General features: G+C 55.2%; 1 protein-coding gene across 2 annotated transcripts in view; it reads right to left on the bottom strand.

Annotated features, from left to right (window-relative positions):
* Window positions 1-3,814: 3,814 nt before the first annotated feature.
* The window catches only part of ZFAT (zinc finger and AT-hook domain containing), a 95,697-nt gene continuing 81,001 nt past the window's right edge, over window positions 3,815-18,510 (bottom strand). The window contains exons 13-17 of one of the 2 annotated variants that reach the window (XR_008550516.1): window positions 16,307-16,425; window positions 15,037-15,163; window positions 12,355-12,485; window positions 5,663-6,450; window positions 3,815-4,369 (exon numbers count right to left, since the gene is read on the bottom strand). Coding sequence is in view for 1 of the 2 variants with exons in the window: in XM_037501491.2 (XP_037357388.1) it covers window positions 6,211-6,450; window positions 12,355-12,485; window positions 15,037-15,163; window positions 16,307-16,425 (617 nt within the window). In the remaining variant the exon portion in view is untranslated. Of the gene's footprint in view, window positions 6,451-12,354; window positions 12,486-15,036; window positions 15,164-16,306; window positions 16,426-18,510 lie in introns of both variants that reach the window. The other variant, XM_037501491.2, reaches the window with a different exon arrangement.

Here is an 18,510-nt window from a genome sequence, read left to right as displayed (position 1 = left end):
TTGAGGAGCCTCCTTACTGCTTTCCATAGTGGTTGCTCCAACTTACATCCCCACCCACAGTACACAAGGGGTCCCTTTTCTCGGCATCATCATCAGTCCTTGGTTTCTTTTGTCTTTATGACAAGTCTTTCTTGCAGCCCGAGGTGAGCTCATTGAGCTCTTGATCTGCATTTTCCTAGTGAGAAGTGAACCTTTACTGGTACCTGCTGATCCTCTGTGTGTCTTCTTTGAGAAACGCTTGTTCAAGTCCTTCGTCCATATTTGAACTGGGTTACTTATTTTGCTATTGTGTTCCTTAATTATTGTGGATATAAACCCACTATCAGATGTACGGTTGGCAAATATTACCTTTCATTTCACTGGTTACCTTTTCAATCTGTGAATTATTTCCTTCGCTATGCAGAAGTATTTTTGTTGATGACATTCTGTTTATCTTTTTTTTTTGCTTCTGTTGCCTGTGCTTTTAGTGTCATATACAAAAAGCATAGCCAAGATGCTTTTCTTCTGTTTGCTTGTAGTAGTTTTGTAGTTTCAGACCTTAAGTTGAAATATTTAATCCATTTTTATTTTTGTGTATATATATATAGTGTGAGTTAAGCACCCAGTTTCATCCTTCAGCATGCTAATATCCAGTTTCCCTGAGCTGGCTGTGTTGTTGCTCACCTGTTGAAGATAAGTTGACTGTAACTGTGTGTATTTCTTCCTCTCTGTGCAGAACAGCTCTCTGTTCTGTCCCACTGATCTCCAGGTCTGCTTTTCTGCCTGTGCCACACCGTTTTGATTACTGTACCTTCGTGAGATTTTGAAATCAGAAATTTCTATCTCCACGCCAATGTGTTTGCTTTTCTTACTCAAGATTACTTTATCTAATCAGGGTCTTTTGTTATCCCATATAAACATTAGGTTTTTTTCTTCTCTATTTCTGCCATTAGATTGTGATAGGGATTGCATTGACTCGGAGATGGCTTTAGATGGTATGGGCAATTTAACAATATTGATTCTTCCAACCCATGCACATTGGATCTTTCCATTTATCTGTTCTCCTTAACTCCCTTCATCAATGTTTTATAGTTTTTAATGTATATTTTTTCAGCTCTTTGGTTTGTTCCTAAGGGTTTTTATCTGTTGCTATGAGATATTTTTAGTTTCCTTTTGAGATAGTTCACTCTGTATAGAAACACCACTTGTTTTTGTGTTGATTTTGTATGCTGTAACTTTACCTAAAGGCATTTATTAGTTTTGACAGGTTTTCATTGTTTTTCTGGTTTTCTCTATCTATGATCATGTCATCTGAAAATATAACTAATTTTATCTCTTCTTTTCCAATTAGATCCCTTTAATTTCTTTTTCTTGTCTTCACGTCCCTGGTTAGAACTTCCCGTATTACAAGTGGTGTGAGTAGACATCCTTGCTTTTTATTGGCTCTTAGAGGAAAGAAAAGCTTTCAGTTTTTCCCTATTGATTGGGATGTTTATTGTGGGATTTTCATAGTTGTTAGTGCGTTGGGGTAAGTTCCTTCTGTACCTATTTTATTAAAAGTTTTTATCATGAGTGGTTGTATTTTCAAAGTTTCTATGCGGTACTGAGATGATCTCTCATTCTGCTAAGGAGCATCACATTGTTTCTGCATGTTGAATCACCATGGCCTCCCAGGGACACAGCCCCCTTGTGTGTGTCATCTTTTCAATGTGATACTGCAGTTTGCTAACAATTCACTGAGGGCTTGTATTTCAGGCCACGTATGAGATGGGGGAGCCCAGTCCCACTGCCCAGGGATGTTGCAGTCCTTGTGGTGTCTCAGCCTCTTATGCTAGCTCAGCCGCTCCCATCGCGTATCTGCCACGTCTCTTGATCGCATCGTTTTCTCGACTTAATCTCATGCTATTTTGTTCATCAAGGCCCCTAAGTGTACAAAATCCACTGCTAATGTGCTGTGTAAGGACAAAATCACCCAAGGATGCTTTCCACAGAATGTATCGACATTGTTAAGCCACGTGTGGCTGTAACTCAATGAGGAAGGTGCTGGTCTGATCTCCATGGCAGGAACGGAAGTCGAGGCTCAGACAGAAAGTGTGACGTCCCGGCTAGGAGCTGCGAGCCCTTGATTCCACCCCTGGCTTCTGACCTCTGGCATAGCAAAGGCTCAGGTGGTGCCAACATGGTCACAGAGGTTTCGAGAGACCCCTGGACTTACTGGGGCAATTGTAATTAGTATAACATGTTCCAACCTACAAGAGGCAGAAGCCAGAAGAGACAGAAGCCAGATGGGCACTCTCCCGCCAGGCCCAGTGGAACCTTTCCCTCTGGCTGGTGTCTGTCTAGATGGTGTCAGATGCATGTGACCCAGTACCCATCACAGGTAGCTCTGCCACTGGAAGCGCCTGTTACTTTCTCCTGGTCCTTGAGGAAACCCCACCCCGGGTGGTGGAGGCCACTGTCTGGGCCCACAGGTCTGGTTTTGGGGAGGCTCAGGAGGGAGGTACAGGATGGAAGGACTCAAGTGGTGAGCTGGGGGCGGAGTCAGCACCACAGGGGCTCTGGCCCAACACAAGGCCTTCTGTCTACACAGCCTTTCTTTCCCCCTTTATCTGTTTCATGATAGTTAATAGAGCAAACCATTGCTGCCTTCCTAGCCTGCAGGAAGTTTAACAACTGTTATCTGCCACGAACCACTGAAGCCTTAAATTGCGGCAAGCCCGGTGACAGTGATAGATTAGGATTTTTTAAATCAGACCCAAACCCGGTGCTGTCATGGCTAAGGGAAGGGCTGAGTTGATTTGAAAATAATTTACTTAGGGAATTCTGTGATGCATGGTAAATTAAGTCTCCCTTTCAGCGCACCTTTTTCCCCTCCCCAGCCAAGTATCCCTCTGCTGAAATGATTGCCAAAGACTTCCCGACGTGACTTCCAACTGTTACTGCTGAGAGGAGGTGGAAGCAAACCTGGATTGCTACCAAGGGCAAGGGGTACAGTGGTTTTGGAACTATAAAGGGCTGGGTGGGGAGAGCAGGTAGAATTCACAGCTCTTTTTACTCCAGTCTTGAAAGACAGAGATGAAGACAGAGGCAAAAGTCACCGGTGACAACCGCTAATGAATTTCAAATACTTATTGAAAGAAAAGTTGTCTAAACTGGCTATGAGGGCCTCCCCTGGTGGTTCAGTGGTTGAGCCTGGGCTGCGAAGCTGCCCGCAGCCTCTGCAGCGCCGGTTCGATCCCCGGCTGCCAGCGAGGGTCCCACATGGAGCGCAGACCTCTCCTGCCGCCCGCTGCTCCCCTCAGCAGTGTGCCTTCTGCCTGCTCTGCTCCCCGCTCTGGCTCTGGTGAATTCTCTCACCCTCCCGTGTGTCTGACTGTACCCAGTGCTTGTATAAATAAATCTTTTTAAAAAATAATAAATAAATAAAAATAAACTGGTTATGAAATGTGTTGCCATCTCCTCAAAATGCAAAACCATTCAGGCTTTACATCTGCTGCCCTTCCATGTCACCCTGGGCACCCCTGGCCCCGCTCTGCCCTGGTGGCTGCTCAGCCTCTGCCAGTCTGTGCACCCCCTGCCCTCTGATTGCCCTCTGAGTTCTGTGAGGCCCTGGGGACCACATGTCCTTGGTAAGTTGCATCCTCAGTTCCCGGGCCTGTGCCTGGCCGCCAGGTCGGGGGTGCATGAGGGCGCACTGGGGCCGGTGGGCGGGACGGAGGTGCTGCAGGGCTGGAGACCAGGACACTGTGTCTCACTGCCTGCAGGCCGGGCCTGACACACCAGGGTCAGGCTCCCTTTGTGACCTGCCACTGGCACTCGATAAGGAAGTCACCCTGAACAGCAGCAAGGAAAATAAATATTTATTGTGTTCCTACTATGTGCAACACAACGTATCGGGGGCTTTATTATACATACGCTATCAGGGCAAAGCCTTAACATAAACTAGGCAAACGGGGTGGAATTACTGACCCCATTTTATGGGTGAAACTGACTCTTCATACGGGAGCCAGCAGGGCCGATCACAGTCACCCACCTCCCCTCCCGAGCGACGGTCCCCGCGCCCAGCGCTGCCCCTGGAGAGCCGTCCTCCCTCACAGCCCGCTGAAATGTGAACGTGCACAGGGACCTTGGGTGGCCCATGGGCAGCAGGCTCCCACAGGCCATCCCCGCGGGGCCATTAGCCCAGATCTTCTCATGATTTCGGGGTCCTTAATGACAGAGAAGAGACGCGCTTTGGATGAGCCTCTGGAATCACCGTGTGCCGTTTTCGAGGTGACAGGCCTGCAGGCCTCAGCCAGGCCTGAGCCCCGGTTCCGCGCAGTCTGCCGAGCGGCCGTGCGCCCAGCCCCAGCGGCACATGGCCCGGCTCTTCTGGCGCCTCCCGTCTCGCCTGGAGCACAGAGCACACTCAGTGCGTCGTCCTACTGTGCGTTCACATCAGGCTCTTCCACCAGAATGGGACGCTCTGAGGGCGGAGACCGCGACCCCACGCCTGCGTCCCCCCCAGGGTCCGAGGAACGCTCATTTCAGAGCATGGGCCGGGTCTGCAGGGGCCCCCAGGCCTTGCTCAGTGAACCCTCTCAGTGAGTCATGGCCGGAGCCAGCAGCTGTCATCAGACCCACTTCAGGGAGGAGTAAACTAGAACTGGGGCCAGCAGAGGGACACGCGGGGCTCCCTCCGGCAGGGCCGCTCAACCTCACACCACAGCCCACCCGCTGCCGACAGGACCACCCTCCCGGGAGAGCTGCTCCGGCCTCTGCACCTGCGACCTCCCCAGGCACTGGATAAAATCAGCATCTGTCCTCTCTCACCCCTGTGCTAGATTCTGCCTGCTGGCTGCCTCTGCTCCTCCCCTCACAGTTGCCCAGCAGCCAGGTGGGAACATTCAAGCTCGCGCCGGCGCCCACCAGGGGCAGGTCCACGTTACTCTCTTTGGAATTCCCTCCCCTGTGCCCCTGCCTCCCCGGCCCTGCGCGTGCAAAGCCCACCCGGCCCTTTCCCGCCTTGCGGACAGCAAGCACTCGGAAGCTTCCTCCCAGAGGGGAGCAGGCAGTGGGGTGCTGAGGCCAAGTGCAAGGACGGTGGACTCCACCCCCTTCACCAGAGCCGCTGTGACTACTAGAAGGTCCGTGTCAGAAGGGAGGGGTCTCCAAGGAACGAACCACAGCCCACCCAGACTCTACAGGGGTCGCAACGTCACAGCCTCGGGGCTGGCAGGGACACAGAGGCCCCGGGTGCAGAGTAGGGGCTCCAAAGGCTCAGGATTGGTCACAGGGACCGGGACAAAGCCCGAGTCACACCAGGTGCCTGTGGAGCCTTCGGCCGTCAGGGAACCGCTCTCCCAGGCACGGACCGAGAGGAGGTGGCTGCCAGGTCGAGGTGGGCAGCGAACAACCTGGGCGCCGGGTAAGAGCATCAGCCTTGAGGGCCATGGCCAGAGCAGATCTAAGTGCTGGGAGGGCAGGGGCATCGTGGTCTGCATGTCAAAGACCTGGTCTCAGCAGGGGCGGTCCAGGGGGATCCAAGACTCTGCTTCGGGCAGGGGGATGTACCAGCCGCACAGCCCGCGGCAGAGGGGTGCTCAGGCAGAGCTGGTTGTACCCCGCCCACCTCACTGGGACATGAAGAGTGGAAAGCGCACTTGTTTGTAAAGCAGATTCCAAGTGGGTGGCTGAGACTCACCTGCAGAGGATGGGAGGGCATCAAATCGGGGTTACATCGGGGTGGCTCCATAGGACAGCAAGGTCCCCCAACACATGAGCAGCAGAGACTTTGCAGATGAAGCCAGAACCCCTCCTCTCCTCTCGGAGGTGATTCAAAGCCAAGGACACTTGCTCGGTGGCTCGTGTCCCTGCCCCCAGGCTGCGGAGAGTGCAGATGAAGTTGGGGTCAAGAAGCTGGGGATGGGATGGGATCTGGGAAGCTGATGGGGGCCAGGGGGTCTCTGTTTGAATCTTGAAGCAAAGGGGCAATGTGGCGAGGGCAATGCTCAGGGAGCTGATGCAAGTCTTCTGGAACCAGATGCTGTAGGGTAAGGGGGTGGTCTGAGTTAGAGGGGGTCCTGTATTGCTGGTGATACGCAGCACCTTGCCCTCTCAGAGCAAGACAAGGAGACCCCCATGTAACCCCAGGACAGACTTGTGCTGCACCTTCTGTGGCCTCCCCGTCTTGGGCCCCCAGGTCCCTGAAGCCCCGCCTGGCCGGCGGCCCCTGTCCATGCTGTGTGTCCCCTAGAGCTCCTGGGTCGGCTGCCCCAAGGCCTGCTCGTCCACGGGCTGCATTGCCTCCTGCACGTAGACGATGAACTCCGAGGCCTCCCCGCCCTGCGTGTACACGGTCACCGTCTCGATGCCCTCCACGTCGTCGGAGGACACCACGAGGTGGTGCTGCTCGGCCAGCTCCACGGAGGCCTGCTGGAGGGTCTCCTGGATCATGACCGTGTGGTTGGAGCTGGGCTCCTCGTCGGTGACCTGAGGGAGGGCAGAGAGAGGTCACACAGGTCCGGCTGGAATAACAATAGACGCACAACCACGCTTTAGGAACCTCTAGAATGTTCCAGAGCTTGTCCACGTGGCACGTAACCCTCAGCAATGCTCCCTGCACGCTCTCACCCCCCACTCCCCATTTACAACCGAAGAGGGTGATGCTGGACGCTGCAAAGCCACAGCTCCAAGGTGCTGTCGCCAGCCCTGACATTCTTTCCACACTAATTACGCGATTACCATAAACTCTCCAAACGTGGTCCTGTGAACACAATTCACCGAAAAGAGCAATAGAGACAAAGGCAGATGCGCATTTCACAGCAGCCCTGCAAAGACAGTGGGGAGACCCTGGTTATCCAGGACACCCCTGAGGCGCCCCGTCCCATGGTTCGCCTGCTGCCTGTGCTGGGCTGCGTCTATTCTCACCAGCCTTCTGGAGCGATCCTGCCAGTCCTGCAGAGGCCGCCCACCCGGAGGTCCCCTTTCCGCACAGTGGGTGCAGGCGCTTTACAGAAAGCAGAGTAAGAGGAGGTGGGGAGCTGCCTGACAGAGGGGCTGGTGAGGCATCTGCATTAGGCCCTCCCGCCTTCATGCACCTCCAGTGCTGCGTGAGTCACACTCAGCAGTTGTGTTTCTGCAAAGCACACACGTCCTTCCCTGTCCTTTGGGATCCCAACGTCACCCAGTCCTGTGCACTGACGGAACCCTCCCCCACAGCTGTCCCAACCGCCTGCACACCAAGTCTTAAGCCCTGGGCACTTGTGTCACCATTTCACAAGGGGGACACAGAAACTTCTAGGGGTCCAGTGACTCCTCTGAAGTTAAACAACTGTAACGCAGCAGAAGCTGGACCGTGGTCTGGGTGACCCAGAGACCTTCCTCAGCTGGTATGAGTGACAGCGACGAACAGGATGCCATGTCACCGACCGACAGGGGTACCTTTTCCCTCTGCCCACCCGTTCGTGGCCGGCTGGACGACGGCTGACTAGCTGTCAAAAACTGATCACTCCAGGAGCTTGATCTATCAGCTCGGCTTCAGATTGCTCTCGGCAGGAGAAATCATGTGGCTTTCGCAGCATCGTAATCCCCCGAGGCGGGCACTCCATGTCCCCCGTGCGGGATCTAATCCATCTTGCAGCTGAATTATTAGCAGCAGATAGCTTAGCAGAAACCCTCAGCCCCAGGCCGTATGTGTGATTCACCAGCTCGGGCGATGGCTTCTTGGCCCCGCCACCCGCACTGGTTCTTCTAGAATCTAGACCAGCTCGTGCCGGGCTCCTCCCGCTGGAGCGGCGTCCAGGGCTCTGCACAGGCCTCCCACGCCCACCTTCCCCTCCCAGCTGCGAGACAGCTCAGCCAGGCTGCATGGGGCCCCCGGCCACGCACCTGTGAGGGATGACAAACAAATCTCTTTCAAAATTACATGGATTCCGAATCTTCCAGGGAAGCTTCCCTGCCCGCCCCCAAGGATGGCCAACACCACGATGGGCGAGGACACTGAGTGACAGCACCGGAGAGCCAGGCTGCCCGGGGTGGGAAGGCAGGGCAATCTGCTGTGACGAGGCCTCCGCTCTCGAGGCAACGAGCAGAAGTCAAGCTCGGCCCTGGGCGGGGAGGTGACTGGAGAGCAGGGAGGAGGGAATCTCCGTCATCACCCCCCAGGACAGGCTGTGAGCCAGAAAAGCACTTCTGTGGGAACAAGAGGGGGGAACGCCATCGACTCCCCAACAACCTGAGCTTAACGGGAGGAGGAAGCAGGCAGAGCATCCCTCGATTCCTGGAGGGCGGGAGAAGGGCCGAGCGCCCAGGCAGCCCCGCCTGAGGGCCATGCCGAGGGCACTGTCTGCGGTCTCGGGCCTTTAAAGGGCGGCAGCTTTCTCGGGTCTCTTGCTATGTAGTTTAAAACCCCCAACTTGATGGAACAGTGATTGCTTTAAAATAATGAAAACAGAATTTGAAGCTTCACATGCATCACTTTCCAGCTCTCTCCCCCAATTATTTTGCCAGGAGTTTTTGAAAGTTGGACACTCGCCCTGTGGGGGACGAGGTCAAGCTGGGCCCCTCCCTCCAGAGGGCTCTCCCTCTTTGCTCCCCACACTCTCAGCCTGCCGACCTGGTCTCCCAGCCGCCACGGCGCAGCTTCTCACTGTGGGCGGGAGCTGGGTGGTCTGAGGGGGGCCCTGGAGTGGCCGTGCCAGGCAGGCCTTGGGGAGCAGAGGCCTGGCTGTGAGGAGCACCAGCCTCCTGCTGGCCCTGACCGCGGGAGGGAATCAAGTCAAGGAGCCCAGCTGCCTCTAGAAACTGGAGAAGGCAAGACAGGAATTCTTCGGCTTCTGGGAAGAGCCCGTGGTGGGCAAAGGCCCTCCGCAGGGGCCGACCGTGGGCAGCCCAGCCCTGCTCCTGGTCTAGGGAACAGCAGGGAGGGGTGAAGCCCCAAGCAGCAGTGAGGGCCCTTGGTGTTTTCTTAAGTTTCCTTTCTTTTAAATAACTAATGTTGACTCAGATGCATAGGACTTTATTTCCTACACTGGTGCGTCTTACAATTAACCTATTTGGGTGGTTTTGCTGTTCAAATGTGAATTTCCTCCTCAGAACATCCTAAAGCAAAATGGGGTGTGTGGGGGGGAAGAAACAATTTATTTAAAGAAAACAATTTGGTTTCAAGAAGGAGCCGCTGGCAGGGGTCAGGGAGGAGCAGCAAGGACTCTTCCTTCTGAGCCTCTCCAAACGCTCCCTCCCCACAAGCGTATTTTCAATGCTCACACTTGAGAAAAGAGAGAAATAACAGGAAATCAGTGAGGACATGTTCCTGTGTCCAACTGTCAATTTAAATGCTCTCACTTATGGGCCAAATCTTTTCCATAACTCATTTAAAAACAGGAAAACAAATTATACTTCTTCTCGGTTCGGTTCTTTGCTCCCTGCTCCCTCAGGCTGCCGACCTGGTCTGCCGTTATTTTCATCCCAGAAACGAAAAACCCAAAAGACTGGAGATTAATCACTTTCAAGCATCATTGATAAATAGTGATGTATAAGATTCTTTTCCATTTACACTAAATTACTAACAGAGCATGTAATTTCGTTTCTATGGGAAAGAAAACTTGAAATTTTTAAATATCCAAACCAACACGTGCACCATCTAGAAACTGGTTTTGGCCTGTGAGAGATACAGCTAACACAGGAAACCTGAAAGTCATCTCAGAATACATCCCCCAACAGCAACGGTGAAGCCCTTGCTCTGCGATGTATAGCACGTCTCCCGGCGAGGTGCTGCTGCTTTTTTCTGTGGTACTGATTTCCAGGACATAATTGGAAAATCAAAACACAAGAGCCACTCGATCCTACTCAACAGACATCTGCTGACTTATGGAGCACTGAGCGTGAGGGCCTGGGCGGGACCAGGGTGGAGCCCCGGACTGGCCCCCGCATGGCGGGGAAGGGAGAGCCTGGGTGCTTACCCGTCGGTGCCCTGGGGTTCATGACTTAAGCGTATTTGTTAAGCAGATGTAATTTCCCTACTGAAAAATTCTAAGCCAGAGTTTAATTAAAAGAAGAAAAATCAAGACCCATTTCTCTACTAAAACAGCAACATTTAAATTAAAAGGCAGGCCGGCTGAGTCTGGAGGGCACTCCACTCCCTGGGCAAGCCGGGTGCACGGCAGCACTGGTCCTGCCCATCGTCCAGTCACCCACTCTCCGGCCAGCATGTGTCGACAGCTCAGAGGGCAGGGTGCCAAGCCAGGCGGACCACACGGTGGTCAGGAAACCCTTCGGGAACATTTCCAGATGCAGTTCTGGAGCCTCAGCAGTGACACTCCTCAGCCTGTGTTTTCAATCAGCAAGAAGATCCCCTGAAGGGCCCCCCTGTTCCCTGAGCCTGTTTACATCACTGAACATGCTCATCTGCCTCATTCCTTGTGGGGCTGTCAGCCTGGAGCCTGAAGCACAACCAAGCTGGGCCCCATCTCGCAGCCTCTGGATCACGCATGACCTGTGACCCCAATAAATCAAGTCCCTGAGGAGCAGCGCATCAATCCAAGTCTACACAGAGGACGAACATCACCAGCGGTTGCACCTTCCTACGATTCCCATGAGCCTTTGACATGCATGGAATGAACAAATGCTCCCGTCCCCGCCGGGCCGGGTCGTCACCGTGCAGGAGAGGAGCCTCAGCGGGCTCTGAAAGGCAAGCTGGGGATGGAGATCTCATAAGCGCCAAGAGCTCTGGGGGGCGTTTGGCCTGGAGGCCAACAGGAACACTGGCCCCTGCAGACTGAGCCAGTCTGCAGCCCAGCCTCTGCCCAAGACCTCCTTGCGAGGAGCCACGCTTAGGAAGGAGGATGCCCAGGTCACTGCAGGGGAAGTGACTCGCTCCGGCTTCTATGCCGCTGGCCTCTGTGGCTATCACCTGCAGCCCTGATGGACTAATGCAGGAGGTGCTGGGGAGCGCGGGCGCGGGCACCCGTGCCTGGAGTGTGGTGTGGCCATGCGTGAGTGGGCACACTTGAGCCTGGACGCTGAGGCTACAAGGGCAGTGTCACGCAGAAACAGCTACAGAGGATGACCACAAAAGAACCCCGGAGAGAGCCCAAGCTCCGGCGCCCCGGCCTCCCTGCCCTGCCAGCCTGCGGGCCTGCCCCACAGCAACTGGCGGAGAAAGAGTTTTAAAGCCTGGAAAAGCCACTGGGGGGCCCAGGATGCCCCTTTGCCTGAATCGACAGGGCACATGCCCTGTGCTTGCTGGCACTGCCTCGTGCCCCTCCACCCCCACCCCAAGTCATGCGTGCAAACATGCACATGGACGAGCCGAGTCCTGACCGCAGCGAGGTGCCCCAGAATGTAGCGATAGTCCTGAGAATTACTCAGCCTGAGTTTCACGCCGTGCCCTGTGTTCTGGGCATACATGGGGGGCCAGGAAGGAGACAGTACTGGGGAGCTTGCCTCTGATTCATCAAAGGCAGGTGCTGGGGCCACCTCACTCAGGGTCCCCAGTAGGAGCAGCTTTGTAAATACCTTTGTTAATGCCAAGAAAACCCTGCCCCTTTCCTGAGTTATCTGCTTTAGGCTTCCTCCTCGTTCACTGTTGCACGATGTGGTACCAAATTTTCAGTCAAACTGGGGTAATTCTAGTAACACCCCTCGTCCAGGCCTCGGCTCAATGGTCAGAGATCTGCCCCACGACCCAATGGGAAGCCGTGTGAAGGTCTGCGGTGCCCAGCCGCTGCTGCATGAGCCGGGGCCGGGGCCCCACCCCAGCCTGGGTCTGTCCCAGTTCTGACGTGTTTGCTGCTGCTTTTGAGTTTTTACGCAGCCGGCTTCCATCTTCCATAACGTGACGCGGGTGAGAGTGGAGAGACAGGTACAGACAGACAGACAGGATGATCTCATTACCAAACAGCCGCCTGAGCGGATGGAAAGGCTGAGGACAGAAGAGGAGGAAATGCACAGACTGCATGGAGGGGAGCGACCTTATCCGCACGCAACACCTCCTTCCTCTCGGCTGCGCTGACCTGAGGCGTCCCTGGAGGCCCTCCTGATCCCGCGGCACCCCCCCCCCACTCCCAGGTCTACTGGCTGCTTGTTCCGTGTGTGTCCAGTGCCTCCACCTGCGCTCACTCCCACTCTGGGCTTCTTGGGAAGGAAATGAATGAAAAGTTTCCAAATTTTTTTAAATGTTCCGTGACTCTCCCCTACAACACACCCCATCCAGGAGCTACTGAAGACGCAATTCCATAGTTTTTGGAGGGAGAATGAGGAAATGTGCGAGACGAGACCCATTTCCTACCAAATTTGACCTGAGGTGAGTTAAAGCCTTGAGAACCTAAGGGGGCTCGGGAGGGGCTGTGCGTCGGGGTGAGGAGGTAAACCGGGGGCGCAGGGGAGGGCCCTTACCTGTTTCACCACAGTCACTGTCCCCGGCGCCATGGCAACCACCGAGGCCACGGCAGCGGCATCGTGCGTCTCAGCGCCCAGCTCAATGATCTGCTGGAGGATGTTCACAGCTGTGGGGTCAAGCCGGTCGCCTTAGGAAAAGCAAACAGGAGACCACTAAGGCCGTGGAGCTGGCGGTCACAAAAACAGCCCAGGACAGAGGTCACTCCTGGGAGGGTCCTCCCCAGAGGGTGCACAGGCCCTCAGTCAGGGCTCACTGGGCAACAGCAATGACTTGGATGGCACTTAGGAGCTGAGAGGCACTGCCTGTCCAACATCCCAGGGCCCTAAGGGGATCACTGAGGCTGACGCTGTCCCAATTTTGAAACCAACACTTCTGTGCGAAAACGCAGAGACTTGCCTTGGGCCATTGGATCGGTTACATCCCCAGGTCAGAACTCAAGTGCAGATGTTCTGAATCCAAACACAAGCAGAGGCCTGAGAAGCAGCAGCTTCCGGGCCGGCTGCAAAGCCAGGTCCCCTGGGGCAGACACGGAGGTGCCGGAAGGCCGTGCCCACTGAGAGGCAGTGATGGGAGCAGCGCCCAAGAGGTCTCCCCCGCCGAACCAACCAAGTTAAGGTCGGGTTCTGTTTTGGTCACCTCAAAAGACTGGGATCCATACCACCAGGGCAGCCACTGAGTGAGCCCGCCTGCCCACTCTATCTGCTTGAGCACCTGTGCCTGTCCCAGACACAGCTCGCTGGCCCTGGTCTCACAGCTCAGAGAGGGGAAACTGCCACCTGATCTGCACGTTTGTGCAACTGCACAGTCTCTGCCAGTGTCTGCAATCTCACGGACAGTTTCCTGAGGGAGACAGCCAATCCGGCAGAGATGAGACGGCAGGGACCTGCTGTGTTCGATGGAGAGGGTGGGCCCTGCGTGTATGGCAGTGCTCGGCCGAGCATCCCCATGCATGCGCATGCACACACTCGCCCCTCAAGGGAGATGCTGCAAAGGAGTTCTGCAGTGACCTTCTGCAGTGACCGTTGCAAATATCCAAGGTCAAACTATAACATTAACCTTAAAAACTTACTGAGCTAAGATTTTCATTTCTCAACCTTTTATCAAGCCCAACTGCCAGGGGCGCCAGATTCCCAGTGGAAGCCCAAAGAGCTGACACGCCTCTCGTCCTCTCCCTGGGGGCTCACAGGCTGCTGAGACATTTGCAAGCACATCATTCCAGCACCTGGTCAGTGCCATATCGGGAGGGCAATTCAGGGAATGCTAGAAAAGTGGGGTTCCTGCTGAGGACATACAAGCTGAACAGGGAAGATGAGTTTGTCAGAACACATGCTTGGAGCGGGGCCGAGGACAGGCCAGGGCCGAGCGAGTCACGTGAGGACACAAAGGCCACCCAGGAGCACACAGCTCAAAGGTGGCGAGGGTCAGTGCAGGGCCAGCCCCCGGAGGGTGGCCCTGGCTTGCTGGCTCACTGAGTTTGAGCTGAATTCTAAGAGCTGGAAGAGAGGTTTTGAAGGGGCCAGTGAGCTTGTGTGTGTGTGTCTGTGTGTACCTCTGTTTGTGTCTGTGACTGTTTGTGTATCTGTGACTGTGTGTCTGCCTCCATGTATGTGATTTTGTGTACATGTGATTGTGTGTGTGTGTGTGTGTGTACAGGAGGCTGGTGAGGACAGGGAAGCTGCCTTGGCAGGGTGTCAGCCATCACTGAAGTGTTGAACGTGAAGGAAGGAAACACAAATTCAGACAAGGCCTCAGCTCTGGGAAGTACTTTTAACAGCAGGGCCTTGAGCTGCCCCCGTCATGGGCTGCGAGGCGGGAGTGCTGACTCCCCAGTTCCTCCGGCTCAGCAGGCCATGAGCACAGCCCTGGCAGTTAATCTTCCCTGAAGTGCCTGGCACAAAGGAGGGTTCGGTGCAGTTTTCCCACAACATGGGGCTTCGGGATTTAAGAACAAGGCGAACTTGCCGGTTTCCTGATGCCCATCTCCTCTCCACTGGCCCTCCCTGGGTGCTTTCTGCCTAGCCCCCCACCCATAGGGGACTGTGGGCCTCCCCTTAGCTGGGGTCTGTCCCCATTTGGAAAACAGCATGAAGAAAATGTCTCCACGCACCACAGCCGACCACCACTAGGCTGGCACTGTGGTGTGTGCTTGTAGCTGCTCTGATGTTGAAAATGAGAATGGCTGACACAAAACCCTGACTTGAGGCTTTCCAGGAGAACTGGGCAGCGGCTCCCTGGGCCCCACTCTGCAGGCAGAGGCTGTGCCCTCTGCTCCGGCAGGGTCTCCTCATGCAGACGGCGCTGCCTGTCCGACATGCTGACCCTGAGGAAGTGCAGGAGCTAACAGCCTCTCAGCACTGAGACCTGGGACCTCTCCGCCTGCACCCTCGGGTGCATCTCCGGCAGAGCACGCTGCGCACCTGCTGAGAGGGGACAGCCAGACCTGCTTCTCCACAGCCTGCTCTGGGGAGCCACACGTATAAGGCACGGTCTCTGCAGAGGCCGTTCCAGAACATTTCAAAGGCAGAGCCTCCAGCCTGAAACAGGAGTGCTTCTGCCGGCAGGCCGCTGGGTCAGGGGTCAGGAAAGAGGTCACTGCTGGAAGCACTTCCTCAAATCCATCCACTCAGGGTGTCCGGGGCCAGGGGCCCTCACCAGGTGCCGGGGCCAGGGGTCCTCACCATTCTCAGAGGTGTATCTCAGGTCCTGCAGCGCCGCCACAGCCGCCTGGGTCCCCTGAACGTCCTCTTCAGCTTCCGTGATGTGCAAATACTGGGTGGAGGGCTCCTCGGGAGTTTCTGCTGCGGGCTGAAAAGAACTTAGTATCATCTGTGCCCTTCTGGAAGCTCACCAGCTGCCAAGAGGTCCCAGGGTGAGGCATTAAGCTGAGACAAACGCACCCCAGGGACGCTTTGCGCCATCTTGTTCCCTGGTGTCCCAGAGAGATGAACTGTTCCCGTAAACGCACGCTTCCCAAAGGCTCCAGGCCTGGTCTGCGGGGCGCCTACTGCCACAGCCAGGGGATGGGGGCCCACTCCTCACGAGAGGCTCCACACCCCACATGTGCCTGTGCACACTCCTTGCTCACCCTCCTGCATCCCCCTGCGGCCAGCTGTGGCCATGCCCAGCCTGGGGCCTTGTGCCCAGCGGCCACAATGGGTGGAGAGGGTGGGCCATGCCCACACGGAGCACGCGCCAGCTCATGGGCCTGGTCAAGCGTGTGCACTCGGGAAGTCTGGGAGACCAGTGCCGCTGTTTGCGTGGGGTGGACACGACAAGCACATGCCACCACGGAGGCTCCCTGTGCACAATGGGAAGAGCAGGGGAGCTGACGCGACACTCACAGGCCCTGGCTCCTCAAGGAGAGTCTCCCCCAGAGCCACACACTGGCATGGCCTCCCCTGGGGAGGGGGTGGGGGAAAGCAAATGTAACGTGGCAAGCAGGAAAGTCCCCGTACAGGACCAGGAGGATGTCGCTCAGAGTCTGCAAGAGCCAATGTCACCACGTCCAGTGGGCGGGAACTGACAGGGCTCGGGACAGCAGGGGTGCTTCTTTCACAGCCAGGGGCCAGGGGCATGCAGGTGTTTCCAGCCTACACCTAATGGGCGCCCACAATGACCTGACGGATGGTCACTGGGCAGGAAGAAGCCATGCCCTCGGGAGCCCCATGAAGCACAACGCGACAGCCCTGTCTGCGCATGAGCAGCTGCCGTGAGGAGGGAATAACACAGGCAGAAAGGTCGGGGGCGACACGACGCTCACAGAACCCAGAACCCCAGAGTAAGAAGCCACAGGAGGCCCCAACCCCAGCTCCAGCCCGCAGATATGAAAAGCTCTCCAAGCTGCCCAGCCAGCAAGCCCAGGCTCCCAGGACAGTCACCCCGGGGCTGGCCTGGGCAGTCATCTGGGTCCAGAAGTGCCGCCATCAACCCCAAGCCTGAAAAAGTTACCTCCCACTTGGGATCACCCTCGCTTTCCACCAGCTTCAGGCCATGCTTGTTCTTCAAGTGCCGGTTGAACTCCCATTTGGTGCCGTAGACAAAGCTGCAGACAGGACACTTCAGACCACCTGAAAACAGAGACGGGCAGAAGTGACCACAGCGTGTGGAGCAGCCCTGCCTTGGTCCGAGGCCAAGTGCGAGGCAGGCGTCTGTCTCCGGTGCTTATACTGACTTCACGCCAGCTCTGTGCCAGGGCAGAGTGGCCGCCACCACGTGCTTTTCAGGCAGAGAATTCTGCACACAGTGGATAAGCATTGCAGGGTCTAACTACACTTCACAGTGCAGGTATCAGAGAGAAATAAGACGTGGAACATAATTCTCTGGCCGAAGGGGTGAGTGGGGAGTGTTCCATCGTTCTTTCACTTGAAAATAACAAACCACTTAGAAAACACAGCAAACCAAAGGCAGCGGCTGCTCTTCCGGGTCTCAGCCCCTCACACCAGCTCGCCACTGCCACAAAGCCCAGGTGAACTTCCCATTAAAGGACAAGTGTGAAAACAGGCCACATCCTGAAATATCCCTACTTACTTAACTGCTTAAATTTTGCACGTGTTCCAGAAGGGTTTCAGTGCTTTAAGACAGTGTAAGACACTAGTTAAAAAAAAGAAAAAATCCAAAAATCCCACAAAAGACTATCTTTCCTAAAATCCCATCAGAAGGAGCAACTGAGTTAGTGACGGGACAAAAGTCACTCTGAGCGAGTGGTGCTTCCAAAAGCCAAGTCTGTCCCTGGAGGCTGTCGGCACACCTGGAAGGTTTTTGTCTCCAGGAACTGTCACAGGCCACAGTCAGGCTTGAACTGGACCTCAGGACCCCTCACCCTGAGATGGGAGCCCAGGCTTGGCCTGCACTCCCTGGGGCCAAGTGACTCGGTGTTTGCAGACACAGTTTTTGGTCCAGGCCCGCGCTCTGCACTCGAGAGAGCCCTAAACTGCACACAAACCCAGTTCTCTGATTTCAGAGCCAGACCTCCCACCAAAACACAATGTCTCTCATGGCTCCTTCCTCAACAAGTCCCCTGAAGGAGAATTAATGTATATGTGCATGTATTTATAATAAGCATATACAAATAAATGTGCAATCTATAATTAAATCCATATAAATAAATGGATATTTGTAAGCGCATGAAAGTGTATGTTTAGATCTGAAATATATCTGGGATGTGTGTGTGTGTGTGAAAGAAGACCAAAAATACTCATGCAAAGATTAAAAATAAAACCCAGAGCCTGTCGAGGAGGGGTCACCGAGTATGGAGCACTGGCCAAAGTTAACTGAAAACTCAGGGCATGAAACGGCCGAACCTCAGCACATTTTCCGCAAGGCAGTGATGAAAGTTTGGAAGCACCGGCCACTGATGGCATCATCAATCAGATCCCACGCCCGGCCCAGCCGCCACGGCGAACGTCTATTTCCTGCCAATCCACCCCACGGGTGTGAAGGATGTTCAAAGCAGCTTCCAGCCAGCTCCTCCAGTTATTTACTGTGCCGCCAAGGCCATCCATTCTCTGCCCCGTGATTCCCGGACATGGGGTGGGGGATCATCCAAAACAATGCAATGGCTCCAAAGAGCTTAGATATTTTCAGGAAAAAAAAAAAAAAAACATAAAAGAAGGGAAGGAAAAGGCGTTCCATAGCGATGCTCGCACGTGCTCTCATCTGGGCCTCTCGCCAGCAGGTGAGCAGGCTGCTGTGCCCCCGTCCTTGGCGAAGAGGTTCACGAACGTGCCGACGGCACAGAGGAGGACGCAGGCTTGAGCCTCTCCCCTCCCCACCCGCAGCTCCACAGCGGCCATTAAAGCAGACACAGGTCGCAGGCGCCCGTCACCCCAGGCGGATGCAGTCCAGTACCCTGAGCTCCTCTGCTGCTCATCTATGTCGGCCCGTCGGCCCTGCTGCTGAAGTGCTGAGGGACCACTTGGTTCATTTGTTTCACTCTAAGATGCATTTTGGGGCGACGAGCATAAGCGGGGCTTCACACTGACCCTGCAGACGCTCCGTACCCCAGTAGCGAGAGTTGCGGGGGCCGCCTCTGCTGGGGGGGCGGGGACAGGTCTAGGCCTGTCCAGCCTCAGACAGTCATAGGACTCGGGAGAGTCGCAACGGACATGCTGTTGGGAGCGAAAATGCTTCAGCTCAAGCCCCGGGGTGCAGAC

The sequence above is a fragment of the Talpa occidentalis genome, unplaced genomic scaffold (genome assembly GCF_014898055.3).
Source record: "Talpa occidentalis isolate TD23 unplaced genomic scaffold, MPIMG_talOcc4v2.1, whole genome shotgun sequence".
Lineage (NCBI taxonomy): Eukaryota > Metazoa > Chordata > Mammalia > Eulipotyphla > Talpidae > Talpa > Talpa occidentalis.
Note: the sequence above shows the minus strand (reverse complement) of the source record. Positions and strands in the feature narration are given on the sequence as shown.